General features: G+C 42.3%; 1 protein-coding gene across 1 annotated transcript; it reads left to right on the top strand.

The window, feature by feature from the left end:
• The first annotated feature begins 130 nt into the window (after positions 1-130).
• LOC122531543 (homeotic protein deformed-like) lies at positions 131-10,717 on the top strand. The gene is made up of 2 exons (XM_043659555.1): positions 131-2,034; positions 7,562-10,717. Exons 1-2 carry the CDS (start codon positions 1,119-1,121, stop codon positions 8,248-8,250), a joined length of 1,605 nt encoding a protein of 534 aa, XP_043515490.1. The 5' UTR covers positions 131-1,118; the 3' UTR covers positions 8,251-10,717.
• Positions 10,718-11,398: the final 681 nt, after the last annotated feature.

Raw genomic sequence — 11,398 nt, forward strand, 5'->3', positions numbered from 1 at the left:
AGTGGGGTTAGCTGGAGGCAGAGTAAGAGGAACGACGTTGGAGAGGGGGTGTCCCGGCTCTCCGCAACGGCTCGAAGCCAGTGGGTCTCGTTGGATCTGGAGGGAGTTGGGAACAGAGTTGCCGGAGTTGCCAGACGAGTTTCTGCCGAGGCAGGACGAGCTCACTTTCATGGCTCTCTGACAGCTTGCTCCGTGTCTCTCTCGGGTCGAACGCATTGAAAAATCGGTGGTGAAGTGAATGAGGATCGATCGAAGTTTCAGGACGTGTCCTATGGTGATTTTGTTTTTTTTTTTTTTTTTTCTTTAGCGAAATTGACGATTTTCGAAACGATCGCTTGGACTACATAAGCATCGGGTTTGGTTTGTAAACACATTGATCCAAGACTAGAAAGATCATCGTTGACGGAATAGTGTAAAGTGGATACGATTGAGGAAAAAGTCACGAAGGACCGCAATGTCATAGAGAACGAGGGTCATAGAAGAGCTGATGACCATCTCTAGTGAAGGAGCCACGAAGAAAGAAGTTAGTGCACCTGCCGCAGTGGTTCTTGCGGCGCCACTCACGTGTTGCATGCGTGCCGTGCTATCCATCATGGTCGCGGACTGGGAACAGTTCTGATTGGTCGGGGCCGCAGTCACGTGGTATGGTAATTGGACTTCGGTGGGCGGGAAGGATCGAACGAGGCCGCGGAGCTTCGTGGAAGATCGCAAAAGTGGCGGAAGGAGAGGAGAGGATAAGCAGCTGTCCACCGGGAGTCTGCTACTCTCCGTGGTCTTGCTCTTTTCGCTCGTTTTCTCTCCCCCTTGTCTTTCTCCCTTTTCCGCCTTCTGCGTCTAGACGCGGTACCCTTTCCCCTCCGGTGGAAAAAGTCACCCTACTCGCGCCGGCGGAGAGGGATGTCGGCCACGGGCCACAGTGCAGTGCGGTGCGTACGCTTCCAACAATGAATATCAACATGGAACCTCGCGATTCTATAAATTAATCCCGGGAACGTTGACGGACGGTCTCGACGAATTCCGAAAACGTACCTGTGATTGTCGTTGATCATCGGCCAGCGTGTGACGAGACTCTGATCAGGCTCGCGCGTCGAGATCACAAACGAGAAATTCACGCAAACATGAGCTCGTTCCTGATGAATCCATCCGCCGGCGGTGGATATCATCATCACCAACACCAACAGGCGGCTAGCAGTCATCATTTGGCCACGACTTCCGTCATGGTGGATCCGAAATTTCCACCCACCGAGGAGTACAGTCAGAGCAACTACATCCCGTCCACTGGAACGGATTTCTTTCCCGCCAGCGGCGGTGGCCACCACTTGAATCATCCGCAGTCTCATCAACTGCAATATGGGTATCATCAGCATCATCATCAAGCGGCCTCCACTCCTTATGGAGCATCAAGCGCCGTCCAGCTAAACGGCGGTTACGCTGGCTACGGTAGCTACTACGGACCTCATCATCCTCATCATCAAGTGCACGCCGTTCATCACGCGAGCCTGCATCCTCATCATCACGCGGTGGGCGCGTTGGCGATGCCGCCGGAGGCTCAACAACCACCGCTCACGTGTCCATCCTCGATGCAAAACCAGCAACAACCGCAGCAGCAGCAGCAACCACCTGTGTCCGCATCCACTGTCCTCGGCGCTACACCATTGTCACCGGGCATCATGCAGAATCACGTGCAGCCGCCGGACAGTCTTCAACATCATCAGCAACCGAATCAACAGCAGCAACCGCACGAAAGCAACGCTTGCAGTCCGGCGAGTTCCGGTCAGCTGCATCGCGACAACTCGCCGGATATTCAGCAACAAAACGCGCAACAACAGCAGCAAACGCAGCAACAACAGCAGCAGAATCAACAGCAGCCGCAGCAGCAGCATCACGTGGACGACGGTTCCGATCAGGATGACATGGAGGATGATCAGACGATGGACGGATCGCCAGGAATGATGGAGGACGACGACGAGGACGAGGAGAACGGGGATCGTGTGATTTATCCGTGGATGAGAAAGATTCACGTCGCTGGTGTCGGTGAGTTGAAACTCTCAGCGTCCCTTTTTATTCGTACATCTCGATGACGACGAGGGTTGTACAATTGGCAATTGAAAGTGGCAGGGTAGCTTAATTTGAACAATTTGAAAGCCGTTGAAATCTATGTTTATTTTGATATTAGATGCACAGAGGTTTGTTAAACCTATAATGGAAGGTTTCGAAATTATAAAGTTGTTAGAAATTGGCAGGCAAGCTTAGCAATTATTGTCCGACGGACCACAATGGTACTGCAATTTTAGATTTTACTACTTATTCTAGTCATTGCAGTCGCCCTATATTTTGCTTCCGTTGAATCTGCCCTTTTATTTTATCTATTCCGTTGCATTACTTTATTATTCGACTGTAAATACGGTATCAGCTAATTTTCTTGTTGCTCGATGCTCTCAGTGTTCATTACGCAGTTTCAGTCTGATAATTCAAATCAATGCGCGCGTTTGTTTTTTTCTCTCATTAGCTTAACAGTCTGATGATAAAAAACATAATCGAGATGCGTTTACCACACACAAAGAAGCGCACGGCGAGACTTCGGAAGCGATGTTGCAAGATTTACCTGTGAAACTAATACGCCGAGGCCGCAAGGTGACGCGCTACCGAGCAGCCGGAAGACTGATGGGCTGCAATTTATCGTTGCACCTTCCGATCACCTGTGCGAGATTTTAGAAGCCTATCTATTTACCACCTATTCGGCTACGCCTAGTGTCGCTATTCTTCATCTCGTACCGCACGTCAACTTGAGAAATAGCGTACTTTAAGGACGACTCTAAACACGTACAAAAACGGACAAATCGATGGAAGTTTATCTTATTGGTTAGGGGTGGAATCGATACGTGTGTTTCGATCATAGAAACGTATTATAAGATTTCGACAATGTTCTTCGTTTTCTCGTTACCTTGTTCGTATTACAATGATCTGTATTATAATGAAAACGCGTATAGATCTTTTTTCTCACATCGTTCACTTACAAAGAAATTCATTCACAAATCGAAATATATCTCTATCTTTTGAATATCTTAGCATTTATATTTCAATATTCTGATTATATCACTAAAACAGAATGTCCATTAATAGCAAATGGTTTAATCACTAGCAGACATTCTATTCTGATAATATATCATTCAATTATGTTATTAACTATTCTGATGATATAATATTCAGTTATTAAGATATTAAAAAAAAATAAAGATTTATATAAGAGAGGTTCTATTTTCAATCAACTCTACTGCAATTCAAACTCTAATACACTTCTCACCGTTAATATAGTTATTAACACGTATATATTCATGAACCAAACTCACAAAAAGACGCATATTTATAGAATATACACAACACAAAGTCATACGAATCAAGCAGATCAATGTAATACCTTTAATTATAAAGATAAATCGAAGAGTGTCTCTACAATATTCTTACAGTAATTACTCGAAAATCGTGTTATTTGACTTTTCATTTCTCTATTTGACTTCTCACTTCCTTCGTAAATAAACGATATTCCTTTCACGTGTGCGTAAACCTGTCGACTCGATACAGGATGCCGTGGAATTTCACAATTATCGAGTATACAAGCTTTGGGTAGTGATCATTGGAAACGCGTCGATAAGAATGGCGTGAGTGAAACGCGCAACGAACGTTCCCGGGAGGCATTTCGCAGAAGGATTATGAATCTACAAAAGGGAATTTTTGCAACGTAATATCCCACAGAATTGGGCTGCCTTTGCAGCCTCAAATTTCTATTCCGTTTTGACCGGGGAAAGTGCTGTTCATTCCAGCTTGCAACTATTTCGCTTTTCAGCCGGTTCTTCGCGGATACTATCGAACCCGAATATCATAATTCATATTTCCAGGTAACAAAAAATATCGTCGATGAAAGAAACGCGGCGCACCGTATGCGAAACAAGTTTTTAACGCGTCGTTCCACCATAACAAAGGTTTTCTTCCTACCTTTTTTATTGTGAGTTTCTAGCTAGAGGCAGCGACATGGCTGTGTTCGATAGCGATTCGTGTGGCAGTCTTGGAAATTGTTCGTATATATATATATATATATATATATATGTTCTAGGCAATTTTAAAAAATTTGATTTTCGTTTTATTCTCTCGATATTCTGTACTAGTTTTATTTCGATGTTAGAAATGGTGTTTCTTTGAGTTTTCTTAATTTCACGATCTTTAATTGGCCTTACAATATTTTTCTACATTTTTATAAAAATTTAACAAATGAGAAATTGTTTTTAAATGTTCTGAAATTTCAGTATGATACATAAATTCAGATTCGCGATGAATATACAGAGTCGTGTTCTTCATTTTCTTTCAAGAAGATAATGTTTATTCTGTCAACTACTATCGGAATATTTTTATAAATACAACTAAACTACAACAGTTTTTTCCTAACTAACAATTGTAATATATACTTTGCTTCAAATGCTTCATACATTTTCGTACATTTTTGTGTTTCTGAAATTTCTTTAAGTTTAACAAATGCATGAAACTCGACAGTTTAGTTATTACATTTATCCTTTTCTTTTCTTTTATCCATAAAAATAATATATGTGTATCCTCAACTTTTTGGAATAAGCACTATATTTTTTTCAAAAGTTACTTCTGTTCTTAAATAATACGATAAGGAATTTGTAAACTGTTAATATATGGACAATTACACGCGTACAATTTAAAAGTTTCATTACTGAATATTGAAAATGAAACTTTTGAATGAAAGTGTAGGTGTTTCAGAAATTACACATCTCAAACAGAAGAAAAAAAACGATAAACTATTTAGAATTGTATCGTTTTATTTGCATCATTTAAAAACGGAAACCTATTATTTTCGCAATTCTCCATTTCGTTAGCGCGTGAAGAATCCCCGGTTCTGACGATTTTAATTTCTTTCCAACGCGGGATTAAATATATTCCAAATACTGGCACTTTCGATAGATGCACGTACGATACGTTCCATTCCAAGAAAAGGATCTTCTCCTCCGTTTCTCGCGGTGTATGCGTCATTTTTATCCGCAGCAGCATCATTTTCGCGCATAACACGATCCTTGCTTCGACGTTCAGTGCCAGTAAAGTTTGGTATGCGTATCCGTCGGCCTGTCGGAGACTGCAATCTCTCCCCTCTGGATGTTCGAAGCTCGAGCGAACCGGACACTGCTGTTAGGAAGGGCTTCCACGAGACCGTCGGTCAGCTTCGGAATGGAATGTGTCTGCACAGATTCTAAACTGAACCTGGCTGCCATACTTCCTCTATCGTGCCTGGTACGGACCACCAAGAAACGTTTCTAGCATGCCAGACGACGATTGACGTCGTCTGTGATACGACCAACGGATCGATACACGAATCTTTTCTCGTGCGTCACCTTCGTCGCGATCCCAGTCGATGTTAGTGACGAGCCACGATGGTCACTTTTGATACCAAGCCTCGGTTAGAACCCTGAATAAGAAAACAGTAGAACCTGCAATAAAAGGGTGGAGGTAGGAAAAATGAACGAATGAAATAAATGTGTAAAATGGATGAGAAAGATTATGCAATGCAGAACCTGTTTTATGTTGGTAGAGTGGAATTCTGTTTATGTATAGAATAGAATTCTATTATATAAAGTAGAAAAGGACTCTATTTTTTTTTTTTTTTTTTACAGTTTACAGTTCGCATAATGTAATATCAATGTAGTTCATGCGATAGCAATTGTCTTTGTTATCTATTATTCATATTTCGAATTTCAAGAGTTGAAGATTGGAACTGTATTGATATCTAGTAAATTATTCTCGCTTCGAATGATTAAAAACTTTGTAAAATTAGAGTATCGTTAATATGTATAAAAAAGAAACACACAGTATCCAATGTACCGCACGAAAGAAACAGAGGATCACTCTCTGTGTCACTTTAGTTTTTACACCCATTGCTTGTGACTGTGCATTTTTTCTCGGCGTTCGTCTTAAAGTCAATCTTCATCGCGGTATGTCATACGAATAACATGTCAATCTGTTAGAGTTCGTAAGACAGTCGCGTCATTGTATAATAGCGCTAAATAAAAATACTAGTGATTTTCTAATTGTTTTGAGCTATTCGTGAAACATCGCAAAGATAAAAGAAGAATAGGTTCAATCTTACTTATTAAATCCTCGTTAGATTGCGGATTTTTACGCAATTTCATATTTTTAGAAATGCAATTAATGACATTGTACAACAAACACTGTATTTTCAATATATTGTATATTTTTGCACATTTCATACATTCTTAACTTTTTTGCATTTTTCAATTTCCTATATAAATACAAGCAAAATCAACAGTTATAATTGTTATTAATCAACATATCGACAGTTCCAGACTTGCATTTTTTTCAAGTGACTTCTTTTGAACGTAACTCTTACAACTTTCACCAAAGAGGGCTCATCGAATTCATATTTGCACATCAAACTGGATAATCATTTTTTTTCGACTTTCTATTCTGTAGAAACAGTCTTCCTTGATATTGCTCGAACTTCGACAAGCGTCTGTGCTACTTGACGTTCACACAGCATGGCCCTGAATCATTGGCCCGCTGACTGCAAAATGTAAGGTTGTTTCTCTCTGCACAACAACGATGTCGGTGTCAGTGCCACAATTCACGTGTCACAATTTTTTATTCGTTGCGATCTGTGATCGCGCGTTCCACGAACTCGAGCGTGTGCCAAGTCGATAGTGATACGTCGTCTCGAGCGTATCGACAATAGTACAAGCCTTAAAATAATGAGTCTTGTCACTGGCCGAAGCGTGTGCTCACTCGAAAGCTGCAACATATTCAACGTTCGGATAATACGGTTTAAAAATGTTCGTCTGGACGCATGGCCATTATTAATTGGCCGGTGTGTCTCTGCTTTCCATTTGTTACGTCGCTGTCGATTCACTTTCGATCGATTCTCTTTTAACGGTTACGATCTTTCTCTTTTAACGGTTACTGAATGTAGAGTCCAGAAATTACTTGAAAATTGTTTAAACATTGTTTTGAGACTGTTCACTTTTGGCCTTTGAAGTAGAGAGATTGTTACTTGTTCAGATTTCTCGATTTATAGGTATTTTGAAAACGCGGTGAAAAGTGGATGAAAAAGCAGTATTGTCAAGGGTAGCGCGTAATTGTACGATAAAAGGCCGGTTCTATTCAAGAATTCACTCGTCGTGTTATTCTTAGACCGTGTTTGCGTTTTCATACGTGCCGCGGGTAAATAAGAAAAATCGATTGCCGCATATTAACTAGAAAAATGACACGATAACATCGGCATGTAATTGCTTGAATAATCGCCGTGTGTGCCCGTTGCCATTTTGTAACGATAGACAAGGTCGAAACGATCACTTGATATTCGTTAAAACTCGCCGGTTTAACAAAGAAAAGCTAACTGGTATTCATTCGCAATTAGACATGTTATTTCTGTACACCTTCCATTATATTTCTGAATCTCGTTGAAAACAACGCCGATTAGATTCTAGTCGCTAGACGCCAGTCAACTAACTCGACTCGATGTCTCTGGTTCTTGCAGCGAACGGCTCGTACCAGCCAGGAATGGAGCCGAAGCGACAGAGGACCGCGTACACGAGGCACCAGATCCTCGAGCTGGAGAAGGAATTCCATTACAATAGGTACCTGACGAGACGGCGACGGATCGAGATCGCTCATACCCTAGTATTGTCCGAACGGCAGATTAAGATCTGGTTCCAGAACCGGCGCATGAAGTGGAAGAAGGACAACAAGCTGCCGAACACGAAGAACGTGCGCAGGAAGAATGCCAACGGCCAAACAGCGCCACCGTCGGCGAAACCGGCGAAAACGCCGGCCACCAGATCGAAACTGGCGACCGGCAACAACAACAGCCAAAGGAAGAACAACAACAACTCGCCGTCGAGCGGGATCGACGCTAGCCTGGAGTCGAGCGTCGCTCTGTCGGACATGGCGGATGTGCACGCGGTGAACGCCGCCCTTCCGCATACGAACGTGGTTCATCCGAGCTTCCAAGGTCACCCGCATCCGCTGGCCCATCTTCAAGCGCAGCTGAGTCATCATCATGTGAGTGGCATGATGGAGGGTCCGACGGGGGGACCGTTGGGACACATCGGCTCCGGAAGTATCAGTCCTCTCGCCCCAGCTACCAGTCCCTCCGGGTTGTCGCAGGTCTCCGCGCCCATTCCGCCACCGGCCATCAAGTCCGATTACGGGCTCACGGCGCTGTAACATCCGTCCGGCGAGCCGGACTGTTCGAGTCGACTATCAGGCTTCGTTGGCTCTGCTGGCCAGGGGTTCGTTGCCGTTTGGTCATAAAGGAATTTGCAAATTCGTTCTGTTAACGATGGTTGATCGAATTGTCGTTTCACGTAATCATCGAAGGAATTGGACTGGAGTGGTAGACTCTAGGAGAGACGAATGGAGATTGGTCTAATTCGATGATTTAGTTGAACATCACTGAACGCGTAGGAATAAGGACTTAAACGGGAAGAGGTTCGCGCTATGTCACCCTTTGATCGTTGTTTGATGAATGACCCATCGGGAAGAAAGAGATACGAAGAGCCGGAAATGATCCTTCTTCACGACGAATCTCACGTGTTCTTAGATACGTGGATGGAATTGGTTACCGAAATAGCTTGGTCTAGATGCCAAGGCAATCCCCGCGAATCGCTCGCCTATTGCGCCAGTCCCGATCGAAACAGTGACCTGAATACGCAGAGGATGGGACCGAAGCTCCCTCTCCTTCCAGGGATGGCTGAGTCATCATCATCTGGATGATACGGCGGACGATCGAGCGACTGGAAGAACAAATGGGCGCTGACGATGCCGATTACCAGTTTTTTCTGTTGCTGGCTGTCTTTAATCGCTGGAGTCAACAGTGTTTAGCTGGTCGAGATACCAGGGACTCGGTGGAGGATTGTCGTCAACGAGAAGGACGCTAATCATCGTCTCGCGCCGAGGTCTTTTGAAGTGTGAAGTACCATAACGCCGTACTTAAAGACTGAGTGACGATCGCGAGGACGTTTGTCAAGTGTCACTGGGTGTAGAAAACAGGGTTCAGGATTTAGGAACCCTGATGGACAGGAGACAGTTTATAAAAGAGTGTGGAAAGATATGACTTGTCGTTTGAAACGTCGTGGAAGACCATCGAGTCGAACAACCGTCACGAGTTTGTGCATTCGACATGTCGTAAGTCAAAGTTTCTTGTTTCCAACGTTGCCGAAGAGTCACGTTCTTCGATAGTTGATTTCGTCGATTTCGAAAACTCGAATCATTTCGACGTTCGATTCTTTCCTCCGTTCTATTTCCGTTAAATCGTTGCACCGTTGCAAAATTCTGGGAAGAGTCGTTCTAAAGATTGCACATTTTTGTGTCGTCAGACGATTTTTAAAAAAATCAAAGATTAGAGTCCACGAACAGAGTTCCACTTGATGACTTTTCCTTCCGTCGAGATCTGTGATCCGATAGGTAACCGCGCCTCGATCCGAAGTGAAAAAACGAAACGTAAGAAAAGAAAGTCTTGGTTCGTTCCACGACACGTAAAACTGTACATATATCATAATGGATAATGTACGCATGTATATAGTCGTGTAAAGAAATTCTCATCGCTATGTGATTAAAGTGCATCGTATTTCGTATGTTATGACTTAATTGTGCGGTCTTAGTGTCCTAAGTATTCGATAATGAAACTGTTCACGGCGAATCGTTCGATGTTGTTTGATATGCATAGTGACGCTTGGGTTCCGATGCCTGGCATTCGACACGGAAAATTGATAAATCAAAGGAAATCAATACTTGTTTAGAACTACCGCGCGAATAGCTGCGTTCCTTTTCGCTTTAGCAATAGACATAGAATTTCATTTCAATAAAAATCTTTTTTTATCTTCTCCTTTTATTGGAATTGGTATTAAATGCTACATTAGTAGCCTTGTTGATTTGTTTGATCGCCATTTGAATTTACGAGAGTCGTTACGAGAGTCGTTACGAGTCCCGGGCGAAGTGGAATTTTCCTGTACTCGTCAGACACGGCGCAGCGAGATCGTCGAGCGAAATTCTCGCGAAAAGTCCCCGAAAAAGAGAATCGAGTTCGTAACTCGCGTCATCGTGCACGTTGTAAATAACGCTGCGAGATCGTCTATTTTTATCGAGAAAGTATGCCGAACGACCAATAATGATGAATCTAGATTAAAAAGAAGAAGTAGAAGGAAAAATACATGAGTGTAGAAAGTGGCGTCGAACCGGAAACCAGAAAACGTATTGCGGGAGAGAAAGAGAGAGAGGGGCAGAGAGAGAGAGAGAGAGAGAGAGAGAGAGAGAGAGAATAGCAATCAAACGTTAATGTAAATGCAGAGTCGCTGTGACGATATACCAAAACGATGTTTATCCGATTAAATATAGAACTGTAGAGGTATTAAGAAGCATTAAACGCGTCATGTTCTATTCTAAATAAACGACGATGAACGATCCTAGTGTAATTAGCCAGCTCTAAGCAAGCAAATGCACGAGTTTACGAGAACGTTCTATTAAGTGTGACATTATATTCCTTGATCATTCTAACGATTATGTATATAGCCTGTACGATAAGAACGTATTTGGGCACACTTCGATGCTTATGTTTATAATTGATCGTAAAAATCGATCAAGATACAACCGTGAAGTACAGTGAATCAATAAATAAATGTTTCGTAATTTACAATAACGTCGTGTTTTCTAAGAGGGAGGGGAAGAAGGACGAATCGAAAGATCTTTACATTTATGCTCGATCCCAACATTCATCCGAAGGTAATCGCGAATTTTCTTGCCTCTTTTTAGAAATTCAGTGATTTTATTAATCCATAATGCAACGTTTCGTTTGTACTTTTTTTTCATTACTTAATATTGTCAAATTCCATTTTTCAGTATTAGGACCAAGACGCAGAATATTTTTACAGATTGTACGATTCCATGAAATTTAGTGAAATTTATAATGAATAAACGTAGTATGAATCAACCTAACAGCTCCTTACTGCGTTGCGTAGGATAACTGAATTTTAGCAAAATTTTAACACCGATTTCATCGTTTCCCTCATTTCGCATGCTTAAGTTCCACGCATTTTCCTGTTCCGTCTCCTCCGTTATTTGTCGTTATCACGTAAAAAATGAACATTTCAGTTATTATAGATTTATTATCTGACGCATTTTTATCGGTCTTTTTTTTCGCGCGATACATTATTTTCGCGCGATATATCATTTTCGCCCAGGAAATAAACGATAGCTAGCCGTAGTCGAGGTAAACTTGTTATTTGACGGTGTTGACAGTATCTCATCCATATTACGTATGTAAAGTTGCGTGCATATATTTACCGGTTGCGCGGAGAAGTCCGCATAATAAATCATT

The sequence above is a fragment of the Frieseomelitta varia genome, unplaced genomic scaffold (assembly GCF_011392965.1).
Source record: "Frieseomelitta varia isolate USP_RPSP 00005682 unplaced genomic scaffold, Fvar_1.2 scaffold_405, whole genome shotgun sequence".
NCBI lineage: Eukaryota > Metazoa > Arthropoda > Insecta > Hymenoptera > Apidae > Frieseomelitta > Frieseomelitta varia.